Below are 14,998 nucleotides of genomic sequence, written 5' to 3' on the forward strand. Positions count from 1 at the left end.
TGTTTTCCCCAGAGGCAGGATTATCATTATTACCTCTCCACGTGTAACTAAGAGGGAGAATTAAAAACTCCTATCTTGCATTATCGTGATCAAATTACCCTTCCCTTGGCTCCATAATTGACAAGGGTTCATACATCAGGTTGACAGTCCTCGTTATTAGCACTCTGGGATTGTGGTAAGGGAACCTAACTCTTTCCCTTCCCACCTCCCGAATGATGGTGGTTAACCTGTAATGCGTTTTCTCTGTCATAATTATCTAATGTGTTTTGGTCTCTCATTTTTTGTTTGTCGTGTTTTTTCTTTCGTTTTTTCTTTACTTTGTTGTTTGTCGTGTTCTTTTTTTTCTTTCATTTCGTTTACTGTTTTTTCTTTCACTTCGTATATCATGTTTTCATTTCTTTCATTTCGTTCATTGTTTTTCTTTTCATTTCGTACATCATGTTATTTTTTCTTCCCTATCTTACTAGGCTTTTTTTTTCCTGTCCTACTTTCCCTGCCAGATGATCTCTCTCTCTCCCTCCCTCCCACACCCTTCCTGGAACCCGTGTCAATTTATGGGCGGAAACGCGTCCCCCTCGCCAGGCCATCTCCGGGCTGATCCATACAATACACTACTGTATACACATGGTTATGTTTACATTAGTGACGTCACGACAATGGTAGCCAATCACGTGAATCTCTCTCTCTCTCTTGGAAATGTTGCCGTCGTGTGGTGCACCAGTTAACTTTATTTTCCCATTGTTATTTTCATCCCTTTGTTATTGGCAGTATTGTGCAGGTACCAGAAATATAACCACAACACCACACCAACCTGTCGTCAAAACGGTGGCCGGTAATAAAGTCACAGGAAAAAAGTCACAATTTTGGCTAGGAAAAAAAGTCACAGGAAAAAAAAGTCACAATTAATTTATGGTGGCCGGTAATAAAGGCTAGGTTAGGTTAGGTTAGGTTGACATATTAACCTTAAAAAATGTGAGAATTCGATAGTTAACTTTTCTTTTTTTCCTGTGACTTTTTTCCTGTGACTTTTTTACCTGTGACTTTTTTACCTGTGACTTTTTTACCTGGATTCGTCAAAACACCCAACTGCCACACATATATTCACCCTATACCAGAGAGCTGTGACATATTGTATCTCAACCTAACAGTGTTACCTGACGCCAAGGTCATGCTACATAGTTCCTGGGTGTGAGTTAATCCTTAGTACTATACTACACCTTCATTACTATCCCAGCCTCGTATTGACACCTGGCGCCACTGTTGTTGAATCAGGCCTGTCCTTCCCTTACTCCTTCAGGATATAGTCAACATGTGTTCCTCTCCCTTCTACAGGATATATTCAACACGTGTTTCTCTCCCTCCTACAGGATATATTCAACACATGTTTCTCTCCCTCCTTCAGAATATATTCAACACGTGTTTCTCTCCCTCCTACAGGATATATTCAACACATGTTTCTTTCCCTCCTACAGGATATGTTCGACATGTGTTTCGAGGCAGGAGGGACCATCAGCGTCAGAAACCGGCAGGGGCTTATTCCGTTGACCCTGGCAGCCATCCTCGCCCACAGGGACATCTTCTTCCACATCCTCAACATAGAGAGAGAGATCTACTGGCAGATTGGTGAGTGTGTGTGTAATAATAATAATAATAATAATAATAATAATAATAATTAACGGTTTATTGAAAAAATTCTGCAGCCCGAAGGCTGAAAATATACATTGGACATAAATGACTTATTACATACTTTGATGGTTTAACAAAAGCCTTCATTAGAGAAAGGTAAAGGAACATACAGTGAACATACAGATTAATGTAGGTGTTGAACAGCAAACTCGTAGTGTAGTAACTCCCTCCCAGATGGTGTTAGGAGGAACTCACGTGGTGTAGTAGTTCCCTCAGATGGTGTTATGAGGGACCTGGCGTGGTGTAGTAATTACCTCGCAGATGGTGTTATGAGGGACCTCACGTGGTATAGTAATTACCTCACAGATGGTGTTATGAGGGACCTCACGTGGTGTAGTAATTACCTCACAGATGGTGTTATGAGGGGCCTCACGTGGTGTAGTACTTCCCTCACATATGGTGTTATGAGGGACCTGACGTGGTGTAGTAATTCCCTCACAGATGGTGTTATATGAGTGAGGTGTGGTCTTAGGCCTTCCTATCGTAGACGGATTAACACATCTCTGGTTGTTGTTGGGTCTCACGGGCCGTTATCACTGGGTACCTGGGACCTCACTGTGTGAAGGTTAACTTGGGTACGACTGTTACTGTTGAGTTGTTCTCACTGACTTAAGCACTGTTCACCACTGTTCACCTCTGTTTAACACTGGTGTGTGTGTGTGTGCGTGTTTTATCTTTTAGTTTTAGCAGATGATGTAACTTTTTATGGTCACACACACTCACTCACCTCCCCACCTCTCCTACAGGTAACATCACTTGCGCCGCCTACCCGCTCAATTACCTGGACACCATCAACGTGGAGACGGGAGAAACACAGACCAAGTCAGCTCTCAACCTCATCGCTTATGGGGTAAGTCCTCAACCTCATGGGGGGTAAAATTATCGTCCTCTCAGGTATTTAAATCATCGTCCTCATGTATTTAAATCATCGTCCTCGGGTATTTAAATCATCGTCCTCGGGTATTTAAATCATCGTCCTCAGGTATTTAAATCATCATCCTTACAACACGTGCATCTTAAAGGTTCAAGTAATGGATGGTCTCGTGTTGTGAACTTGTGACGGTTCAGAAATGATGTATTCCCACGATACCAACATCAGATAAAGTGGAAATCGAGCGTTAGGGATATCTTGTGTTTCCGTGAGAAAGGGGATGAGTATTAGGGAGATCTACAAATATTAGAGAGATACACGAGTATTAGGGACATATACAAGAATTAGGAAGATATACAAGTATCAGGGAAATATACGAGTATCATAGGGAGACAATGCCCACGGCGACAAAGAGGTGAGGGGAGAGTTCAGTGCTTCCCAGGAGGGCCTTCCTCGTGCCGGGGTGTATGAAGTTTGATGAGACACTGCCACACTGCATACATGAATACAAATTACGTTATCCTTACATTCGATAGAGCGGAAATGTATTCATATACCGTAAAAATATAAACATATGACTACCTACGTTAAAAGAATAAACTTTTGGAGTACGTCTTTGAAACTTCCAACTAGAGGATTACAATTCGATAAAAATAAATCATCGTATTCAGAAAAAAAATGGCAATCTTACTCAAAAAAAGAAACAATTTTATTTAGAAAGTGAAATTTGATGCTTTGGGTTTATGTAGGCAAAGGCGTCATTATACATTTAATATATATATCGTGTGTCCCTGAACGATGACGTGGGAGGGGGCGAAGGTCGTAAATATATATGAAATTTTTTTAGGCAGTATTAATTTTATCGTAGATTTTTTTTATGGTAGAGTTTAGGAACACACACACACACACAAGAAAACACATACATACATACATACATACATACATACATACATACATACATGAAGAACATCAATAAAATATAAACCCAAAATTATCTATTCATAATTGTCTTTAATATCTCCTAAATCACATAACATTAAATACACGTACAGTAGTTATAAGAGTAAAACCTTTAAAATACTCTTAAGTTTCCTCTAATTGCCTTTACACACTTCCACATGAATTAATTATTAACTCCTGAAATATAATTAATGTCATTGAGAGACAAATATTATATCCAGCTGATGCCTCTGGGTCCCACCTCACTGTCCCGTCGTAATATTATGGTAAGGAGAGGTGTGCTTGTTTTACCTACTGCCATGTATGTATGTATGTATGTATGTATGTGTTTCGTGTGATGATGGGCCTTTCGTAAGGTTTTACACTGATGTCTTGTCACCAGCACCTCATGTGGGTTCGTGTTCTAGAGGATATTTTATGTATCTTTGAGTATGTGTATGTGTCTTATTTATGTATATGAAATGATTGAATAGCATGTCAAAATTACGGCTTCATATTATGGTGTATTTCTATTGGGTTAATCCATGGGCACTTATGTTACGCCATTAAAAGGAAGTTTTTGAGGTTAAATCATCCGGTAATGTGTAAAGTTAGACCCGCGATGCTCATCCACCTCCTGATTAATTACTCTTATGGGAATTATAATGTCAGAAAATCTTGTAAATCATCCCTGGTTACGGATGGTCCTCAGAGTTATTTTATATGCTAAGTATTTGAGATATAGGATATTATACTTGTACACCCCGATGGTTGAGTGGTTGAAGAGAGAAAGTTTTAATCTGGAGACGTAGAGTGAGAGAAGAGAGAGTCCCTCATCATATCCAGAAGAAGTGGCCGACTGGAAGGAAATACATCTCAACAAATGGCTGATCGAATACTCCAAGAGATGAAACAAGTGGACATATATGGGGTAACTCTCGGCTTCATCTTACAGTAAATCTCTGATCCCATAAAGAAGCACCGGCAAGAAAGGCTTTAAACAAGGCAACAGCACTACGCCGCATCCTGCACTACTCACACCAGACGGCACCCTACAAATTCTACAAGTCCCAGATCCAATCTGCGCTGGAGTACGCCTATCTGGCCTGGTTCGGGCGCTGCCCAGTAGCACCTCGCTAATTTCTACCGAGTGGCAGCGATGCAACTCGTGTCCCAGGCCACAGGACTGCTTACAGTAGCAGCAGAGAAGTCTACAGCAGAGGAGGGACGTAGCTGGACTTATGGTGCTGTTCAAGGAACAACAGCTCATCTACTCCACCTGGCACCACAAAAACAGCAGCTGCTACGTGGGGTCTACCCAACGAGAGCAGCAGTAGAGGTGCCCCGAGCTAACACTCTCAATACAAACATGTTTTGTAATAGGCACACAGCTTTATGGAATAACACCTTTATCCTTGATGTTTCTCTAAGTAATTAAAAAAAACACTTTAAATGGTGCGTCAATTCTTTGATAGACTAATTATTTCTGTGTTTATAATGTAATCCGTACAATATAAACATGTTTAAATAAAAGAAATAGGGAGAGAGGGAGACTGACGGGCTCACAAGGTCTGCGTAACTTGATCCACTAAAGCTGGTGTTTCTCCCGGCAGAACAAAGAGGCACATCTTGACCTGATGGAGGGCCCCATCGTCGACCTGCTCAAGACTAAATGGGAGACCTTCGTGAAGAACAGGTGAGTCAGTTACCTCGTGTTTAATTGATACGTGAAGAAGACATCTTTTGATGGCTGTCTTTCACATTCGTATAAACAAATACACACACTAAGTAGAATCTTGACACGCAGATAGACATTTATATATGTTACAGGCGAATATAGATTTATACATATGTTGTAGTATTGAGACATAATTGTCTTCATATTCACCAAGTACAAGTTTGTTTCGCCATCTTGAACCTGTTCACCAGCTGACGGCACTGTGTCAACATGAGGCAACGCCAGTGAACATTCCCCGTGATTTATTCACAACCATATTATGAGAGTTAACACTGCCAATAGTACAAGTACTCTGTTCACATGACGGCCCTTTCCCGATGAACTCTTCTTCTTCCTCCCACGTCTCTACTCCTTCCTCTCTACTTATACCTCTCTTCTCCTTCCTCTCTAATTATCCCTCTCTACTTATCCCTTTCTACTTTTCCCTCCCTGCTTCTCCCTCTCTGCACCCCCTCCTCTGCTCTTCCCTCACTGCTCCTAACTCTCTCTGCTCCTCGCTCTGATCCTTCCTCTCTATTGACGTAAATCGAGTTTGCCTTCATACAGTTTCAACCCCAAACTCCTGCTTGCATTAGCATGTTGACGTGTATTGCACCTGGCCATTGTGTATGCTAGTGTTGGTTGTAAAGAGATCCCGCCCACCCATAACGCCACAATGAGGATCAGGAGGGGTAAGCAGCTCCTCACCTGGGTTGGGTCAAGTGGCCTCCGAACTTCTGACGTCACCCACGCTATAAATATCCTCAGGTAAACCGATATCTTAGGATGATCAAACGAAGCCTCAAAACTGAGCGTGTTTTTCTGCGCTTTCACCCTCTCCCAACACTCACTAATTAATTAATAATTAAGTGGCGCGCACGTCTAATATCCGCTGACAATACCTAAAATAAAATAACTTTTAAGGGTGCTTGTGTGAGGTAGTGAATGGAAGGAGGTGGAAAGGGTGAGGTGATCTCCAGACAGTCTTCAGGTGCTCTTGTTGGCTGCATGTCTGAGAAGGGCTGAAGTAGGATCTTCCCTCTCCACCAGGTGCGTGCTGTGACTCACCTGCCAGTACCCACCTGTTGACAACATCACCCGTCTGTTGACATCACTCCCCTTTTGACAACACAATACTCCCCTTTTGACAACACAATACTCCCCTTTTGACAACACAATGATCACCTTTTGACAACACAATATCAAGTGAAGGTATCCAGTACGTCTCTCATCACATACCAGACAGGATATCAAGTGAAGGTATCCTGTTTGTCTCTCATCACATAACAGGATATCAACTCATGTTATCTTGTTTGTCTGTGGTGGCATATTAACCTCAGTGAGCAACAGAACCTTAAATAAAAGAGGAGGGGAGGAGAGGAGAGGTGGTGAAGGAAGAGGGAATGAGGGGATGGTAAAGAAGTGGAGAGAGAGAGAGAGAGAGAGAAAGAAGAGAGAGAGAGAGAGAGAGAGATTCCCAAGTAACCTGAAGAGTTGTAGTAGTAATAGAGGTTGTAATTGGTGGTAGTAGGGTTGTATGTAGTTGTGTTAGTGGTAGAGGTTGTATTAGTTGTGAGGTGGTGAAAATTGGTAGTAGGGTGGTAGTAGAGGTTGTAGTGGTGGTAGTAGAGGTTGCAGTAGTTGTGGTGGTGGTGGTAGTAGAGGTTGTAGTAGTTGTGGTGGTGGTGGTTGTGGCATAAATCATGAAAGAAAAATCAAGGTTTTGAGCCATTCTGTTCCCCGCCTCTCTCCCTTCTTCCCTCCCTACCTCTCATTCTCCCTCCATCCATCCCTTTCATCGTCCCTCCGTCCATTCTTCCCTCTTTATCTCTCCCTTCCTCCCTCCCTCCTGTAGTCCCTATCTCCCTCCCTATCATCCCCCTCCTCTCCCCCTTCCTGCAGTCTGCCTGAAATTGAGAAGTGTGTATATTGCAGAAATGGATGTGTGTGTTTTGTGTGTGTGTGTGTGTGTGTCAGTAAACAAACGCATATATTTCCATGTATTTATACAGCCCATGCATGAGAGGCAGTGTAAAGGTTTTACCATTCAGGAGTAAAATCAATACGGCCGGGTTTTAATTTTCTGAAAACAAAGTTGAATGTTTGGATATTTGTTTTCAGTTAATTTGACTAAATTTGTTTCAGTTAATTGTTCCAGAGTGAATGTTTAAACTACGATGTCTGAGAAAATGACAGAGTTTTTTTTTTTTGCCAAGATTTGATCATCAGTGTCATAAAGATCCTCACAAAAGACGATTCCATAACAGAAAATATTCTTCGACGAGGAGTTGTAAACATTGACGTGAGAGAGCCTTAAGGATGACCCTCTCTCCCCAACACTACTTTAGATACAGGCATCAGATCCCATTCTCTCTCTCTCTCTCTCTCCCACAGATTCAACAACTTGTTCTACGTCTTCTTGGCTTATTTCCTCATCTCGATGGGCGCCTATGTGAACCGCCCCGTGCCCTGTGTGAGTTCCTGGCCTGGAAGTGTCGTCAAGCCCCTCTCCATCATGAAGCTTCCTGCCCTCAACATTATCTGCGTCGACGTTGCCGTCAAAGTACACCCGGGCGTGATCATCCAGGACTCCGGGGTAAGGACGAGGAGGAAGGAGCAGGAGGAGGAGGAGGAGAAGGAGGAGAAGAAGAAGTAAGAGGTGGGAGTATGGAGAGAAAGAGGAGAAGAGGGTGGGTTGGGGGTCTCTGAGAAGGGGAGGTCGAAGGTGATGGATGAGAAGACGGTTAGAAGAGGAGGGGAAGGGAATGGATGAGTGGGAGGGAGGAGGACGGAGTGAGGAGGAAGTGTGAAAGAAAGGTAAGAAGGACAAAGATTGAAGAGGAAGGCTTGTTGTTTGGGAGGAAAAAAAAAGAGGGGGCTAAGTCAAGGTACTGGGCAGGATGTTGTGTGTGCCAGTGAGAGAGGAAGAAAATGTCGATTGTGAGCTAGGAAGAGAGAGAGAGATGCGTGTATCTAAGAGAGAGAAAGAGACAGGAGTGAGACTGTGTTTGTGTGAGAGAGAGATGGGGGGGGGGGGTGTTACGCCAGACACTACCAATAAAAGCGCGCCAAAATAAAGTCACATAGACGAACTCTTCATATAAAAGACAGCCTCCCTTCTCCTACTTATTCTTAAAACACTGGACGACCCGGGTACTGAGAGCTCCCCGTCCCCACCAGGAAGGTATTCGGTATTCGTCGCTGCTGGAGGACTGAAGGACACAGACAAATAAAAAGATTTCCTGGATGTCAAAAAGGTTCTCCAGCACAGAGTGAATGGATGGATGGATAGAGTCTGGGTTATATTCTTGACACACACACACACACACACACACACACACACACACACACACACACACACACACACACACACACACACACACACACACACACAGAAGGAGATGACTTAGAATTGGAAGAAAATGAGTGAAAATGAAGGGAAATTAATTACTTTTCTCTCTTGCTGTCTCTCTCTCTTACAGTCTCACTCTCCTCTCCTCTCACTCTCCTCTCCTCTCCTCCTCTCCTCTCCTCTCCTCTCCTCTCCTCTCCTCTCCTCCTCTCCTCTCCTCTCCTCTCCTCCTCTCCTCTCCTCTCCTCTCCCCCCTCTCCTCTCTCTCCCCCTCTCCCTTTCCTGCCAAACCTTTTATTTTCTAGACACGGACGTTAAAACGACGAAGGGTTTAAGACTTAAGTACATCGCAGGTGTCAGGGTTAGGGAAGGGAGACAGGAAACTCAGGGTGTTGCCGAGTTGAGTGTTGGTGTTTTATGGTGGTGGTGATGGTGGTGGTGGTGATGGTATTGGTGGTGATGGTGGTGGTGATGGTGGTGGTAGTGGTGGTGGTGGTGGTGGTGATGGTATTGGTGGTGGTGGTGATGGTATTGGTGGTGGTGGTGATGGTATTGGTGGTGGTGGTGGTGGTGATGATGGTGATGGTGGTGTGGTGGTGGGATGGTATTGGTGGTGGTGGGGATGGTGTGGTGGTAGGTGATGGTATTGGTGGTGTGGTGGTATTGGTGGTGGTGGTGGTGATGGTGTGGTGGTGATGGTATTGGTGGTGATGGTGGTGGTGATGGTGGTGGGGATGAGTGGTGGTGGTGATGGTATTGGTGGTGGTGGTGATGGTATTGGTGGTGATGATGTGGTGGTATTGGTGGTGTGATGGTATTGGTGGTGGTGATGATGGTATTGGTGGTGATGGTATTGGTGGTGGTGGTGGTGGTGGTGGTATTGGTGGTGGTGGTATTGGTGGTGGTGGTGGTGGTGGTGGTGTTGGTGATGGTGGTATTGGTGGTGGTGGTGATGTTATTGGTGGTGGTGGTGATGGTATTGGTGGTGGTGGTGGTGGTGGTGGGGATGGTAATGGGTTAGTATGGGTGGGTGGTGGTGACGGTGGACTGGTGGTAAGTGGTGGGAGTGGTAATGGTGGTGATGGGGAATGAAAGTGGTGATGCAGGCGTTGTTAGTGGTGGTAGTGGTGTGTAAATGATGATGGTATAATATAACTAACTATATAACACTATATACTGTAATCCACTCTATGTAATCTAAAAATATAATTAAATAATTTCACAAATCGTAAATTAAACTGAATTAAATATTAAAAAACAAAAACAATATTTACTACACCATTAATCAATAAATTAGACACTTGTTTTATTGCTCTTAATAACTAGTACTTTATTAACGTGACTTAATTAACGCTGAGTGCACTAACTGTATTAATGATAGTCTAATTAATTTTACGAACCAGAAAGTGCAATTAATGCTCATTACAACAAGCACTAAGATGAAGTAAAAATACATTTATTGCAGTTTTGTTAAGAAGCTGAGCTCTCTCTCAAACCTAACCTAACCTAACCCCTCTCGCACTCCACAGATAACCACGGATCCCACATCGCTTATCGACGTCCTCACTACACCGAGGATCAACCGGTCAAGTGTGTTCGAAGTGGACCTTGACTCCTCCACCTCCACGTCGTCCTCCTATATGACCCTGGAGCCCGTGGGAGAGGACGAGGGGGAGGTTGAGCCACTGTTGGCGGTCGTGACGCAGGACCAAGGAGTGACGTCAGATGATGGTTTGACGTATGATGGTTTGACGTCAGATGATAGTGTGACGTCGGATGATGGTATGACGTCGGATGATGGTGTGACTCCTTACCCCGACGACTACACTGTCACCGTCCAGTATGTGGTGGACGGAGAGCAGGTGAGGGAGAGAAGGAGTTAGGGAGGGAAGGAAGGGAAGGAGAGGGTAAGGGAGGAATGAAGGGAAAGAGGGTGTGATAGAAAAAGGGAAAGGAAGTGCTTGGTGGTGGTGGTGGGAGGTGAAAGGAAAGAGAGGAGGAGGAGGAGACAGACAGTAAGAAAGGAAAGATGGAAGAGGCGGGGAGAAATGTGAAAGAGATGGATGAGAAGAGATGGAAAAAGGGGAATGAGAGGGAATTATAATAAAAGAGAGAAGGCAACAGGGTGGAGAAGGAATGATATTGAGAAGTGGGAAAGAATAATAATTGGAGTAATTGTGTAGAGAGACGAGGCGTTTAAACCCTCGAGGACGATGATTTAACCCTTTGGGGACGATGATTTAACCCTTTGAGGACGATGATTTAACCCTTTTGGGACGACGATTTAACCCTTTGAGGACGAGGTGTTTAAATCCTTGAGGACGATGATTTAACCCTTTGGGGACGATGATTTAACCCTTTGAGGACGATGATTTAACCCTTTGAGGACGACGATTTAACCCTTTGAGGACGACGATTTAACCCTTTGGGGACGACGATTTAACCTTTTGGGGACGATGGTTTAACCCTTTGGGGACGATGATTTAACCCTTTGGGGACGATGGTTTAACCCTTTGGGGACGATGGTTTAACCCTTTGGGGACGATGATTTAACCCTTTGGGGACGATGATTTAACCCTTTGGGGACGATGATTTAACCCTATGAGGACGATGATTTAACCCTTTGAGGACGACGATTTAACCTTTGGGGACGATGATTTAACCCTTTGGGGACGATGATTTAACCCTTTGGGGACGATGATTTAACCCTATGAGGACGATGATTTAACCTTTTGGGGACGATGATTTAACCCTTTGGGGACGATGATTTAACCCTATGAGGACGATGATTTAACCCTTTGGGGACGATGATTTAACCCTTTGAGAATGATGATAATATGTTGTCCCTTTTGTCCTTCAAGTGCCAGAAAAATAACTTTCACACCAAGTTAATCCTTTAAGGTCATATATACAGGGTGACATTTGACCTATTGAGGGGAAGGCACGTACGTCACCTCCTAGTTACACCTAATGATTATTCTCACCTGAGTTTGTTGAGGTGTAAAGGCGAGAAAGTTGGCAAGAGATTGTTAAAGAGAGTGACTGGCATATATTACGATGTGCTTTTTTTTGTTTGTGTGTGTGTGTGTGTGTGTGTGTGTGTGTGTGTGTGTGTGTGTGTTTACGTAAGATGCTGGAACAAACACACAACACCCTCAAGATGCCTCATAATCCTCCGTGTTACGTAGTTGTTATTTCTTTTCTTCTCCTCACCGCCATATCCGGAAGCAGCTGAATTTAACGTTGCTGAGATGAGAATGGGATACACGGTCGCCGAGAGACAGACAGGATGGTGTATTAGAGAGAGAGAGAGAGAGAGAGAGAGAGAGAGAGAGAGAGAGAGAGATGTAGGGGACATGAAATAACTGTCTTGTCGGGGGGAACCGGTTGACGGTAATGTGATGTGTGTGTGTGTGTGTGTGTGTGTGTCTGTGTGTGTGTGTGTGTGTGTGTGTGTGTGTGTGTGTGTGTGTGTGTGTGTGTGTGTGTGTGTGTGTGTGTGTGAATCATAACCAAATATAACCTAGGTTAAATTAAAAAAATAAATAAATTAAATAAACTCATACATGAATCTTCGAATAGGATGAATCGAAACGTGATTTGAAGACGAGGAAGATAAAACATAAAATGAATTCAATAGAAGAGGAACAATTACTTTAATGACCGAACCTTCGAGAAAAAAATAATCATGTTTGTGAGGCTTCGAAGAAAGTGTTGACACAATTATAAGTCATTAGCAATTCAAATTATATCCAGACTCTTGTTGGCGGGAGATGATTGGGATTAGTATTTTGTCGTAGTACTCGCTAATCCCCGAAAACACCTGATTGGAACCTGGTTTAATCGCACCTAACCTAACCAAATTCACCAAGTTAGTGTGAAATTTAGTATTTTGTTTTGATTTAATTTTGCTCATTTATTATAATATATTTTACCTCAAATATATCTTGTTGTTACCGGTGCCTCATGCAACCAACCAGGTGATCTGATCCTCCTGTACACCAACACACTCCATTGTCGTCTTACTCAATCCCCTTTGTTCGCGCTGGTACACCCCCCCCCCCCTACTCCCCTCCCTCTTCAGCTTTCATTAGTGGCCAATATCACTCCTCTGTTAATACATTTTTGTGATATTTTCAGAAATATATCTCTTTTGTATAATTCTACGATGATTTTATTGTTCAAGTTACAACAATACGTCGTTCAGGTCTTGTATGTGTTTCAAGTAGCAATAAAGCTGCTCTCGAGTCCTTCTCATCTTCTCATATTATATTCCCGGTTGTTGACGACGTCCTGGGTGATGGCCTCGTTAGCGTCGACTAAATTCGTCCTTCTCATTAGTGATAAGGCAGAGCTCAGGTGTTAAGGTACTGTATGTTGTCTGAGAAATTCAGGATCGAGTGGTTCAGGTAATGTGTCCTGCCTGTGATCTTGCTTTGACGTTTGTAGTACAAGCCTGTTCCCGCCGCCAGCTTTCATCTTCAAGGCGGAGGACCTGGCGATATGGATCAAATCACCGTAAAAATAGGCATAAAACTGCCATCAGGTCCCCGGGTCCTTGATTGACAATGAGGTCACATTTGTTCACTGACGGAGGAGGAAGCGAGATTATTATAATTCGTCTCACAAAACGTGGTGGGGGTGGGGGGGGGGCCTTCAGTATCTACGTTCAGCTGATGAGACGTCAATAGGTGCTGTTCTCTTGGCTGCGGGAGTGGGGGCTGATGGGGCTGTGTTGGAGGATGGTGGGTCTGTGTTGGTGATTCTGGTTGTGGTGGGGATGTTGTTGGTAAGACTGTGGCGTGGGTGTGTGTGATTACAATTCTCCTTGACACAGTAGTAGTAAAGAAGGTGTTTTGATTTCTCTCTCTCTCTCTCTCTCTCTCTCTCTCTCTCGTGTATAACTTCCTTCCATTTCTCCCCCCCACACTGCCCTTTCTATCCGCGTCCTTCTCTCTCGCGCCAATGAATGATTCAATATGCAGATGGTAATTTGCATATTTCCACCTGGTGTAGCAAGTTACCTGAAGAACCCGTCACTTGGCATTGATTATGTACACGCGCCTCGCACACACACACAGGCTAACTACCTAGAGGCTAACGAACCTGCAGGCCAAAGCTTTCTATTAATTACCTTTTCTAATTACCGTTAATACGTGCTTTGACATGGATAATCACGCGTGTCGTAGTTAACGCGTCGTGATGACAATAATTAGAGTGGCTCAAAACCGTACAGGTGAGATCTAGTGATAATGTGTTCAGTTGGTTGAGTGTCTCCGTCAGGTGGTAGTAACATCCAATAAGGTGGCTGACGCGTATTATTACCTGGACAAATACTAATAACAGGTAATAAGGAGGTAACCAGTAATGACTCTATCTTTACCTGTTTTATACCTTCATATTAGACCGTAATTGGAGGTATGTCATCTGTAAGTTCCTAATCCTCGTGGAAGTAATATATATTTCTGGGAGAGAGACAAGAATAAAGAATTAGATTAATGTGGGGAAGAAAAGATGGTGAGAAGTTACTACAATATATCTGAAGGTGAAGGAGGTTATTATGAGAGATACTAATGAATGTGTGGGCGATCTATTCGACTTAGGTCTTTATTGCCACAACACCTACGAGGTCTTAGGGTCTTACTGTGTATGTATAACTGTTCATAGGGGCATTTATAAACAATGGTATTTATGAGTTTAGATAGATTACAATTCCATGTAGATATACAATTACCTGAAGTAGTGAAGTTTTCTCTAGTACGTTCGCCCATTACCACCTGCCACTGCTTCCCTACCAGGTGCTGTACTTGGAAATTTAAACAACAAATTTCACAAATAACAATATTACATGAGTAAAATGTATTGATATTTCCTTTAATAATGCTGTAATCCTAATTCATGGCACTGGACAAAACACTGGTACTGTATCCACCCGCCTGCTTCACCCACTCTTACAGCATACACCTTTGAACCTAACGGGACCATATACAACACTTATCAGCCTCTTCTTCCTCCTCCTTTAAGGTATCCGTGACCTTGTCCAGTGAGGTGAACGATCTCCTCACCGCCTCCGTGACCTCTGACCCCTTGACCAGTGACCAGGTCAATCACCTGCCTTTACTCTTCACCTGTTATAACAAGACTCATGATCTGGAATTGACGGCGATGAACAAAACTTTCTTCATCACCAAAATTATCAAGAGGTGGGTCGTGGGAGTCATTATCATCATCATCATCATCATCATCATCATCATCATACAGGGTAAAATTGCATGTTTTTTTCATATAGTTCTCATCATCATCATCACTATTACCACAGGTTTACTGTATATCATTATCTTCAATATCACCATCGTATCACAATGAGTCACTTTCATCGTGTCTAAGTCACTATCCCTACTGTCACCATCATTATTTCTACAGGTCCATCACT

General features: G+C 43.3%; 1 protein-coding gene across 1 annotated transcript in view; it reads left to right on the top strand.

Moving 5' to 3' along the window:
* Positions 1-14,998, top strand: part of LOC121865421 — an 83,827-nt gene that overhangs the window by 56,311 nt on the left and 12,518 nt on the right. The window contains exons 9-14 of the mRNA XM_042364803.1: positions 1,473-1,623; positions 2,433-2,536; positions 5,110-5,192; positions 7,608-7,809; positions 10,095-10,427; positions 14,590-14,768. Of these exons, the coding sequence (XP_042220737.1) occupies positions 1,473-1,623; positions 2,433-2,536; positions 5,110-5,192; positions 7,608-7,809; positions 10,095-10,427; positions 14,590-14,768 (1,052 nt within the window). The remainder of the gene's footprint in view (positions 1-1,472; positions 1,624-2,432; positions 2,537-5,109; positions 5,193-7,607; positions 7,810-10,094; positions 10,428-14,589; positions 14,769-14,998) is intronic.

This window comes from Homarus americanus, unplaced genomic scaffold (assembly GCF_018991925.1).
Source record: "Homarus americanus isolate GMGI-L3 unplaced genomic scaffold, GMGI_Hamer_2.0 scaffold25483, whole genome shotgun sequence".
NCBI lineage: Eukaryota > Metazoa > Arthropoda > Malacostraca > Decapoda > Nephropidae > Homarus > Homarus americanus.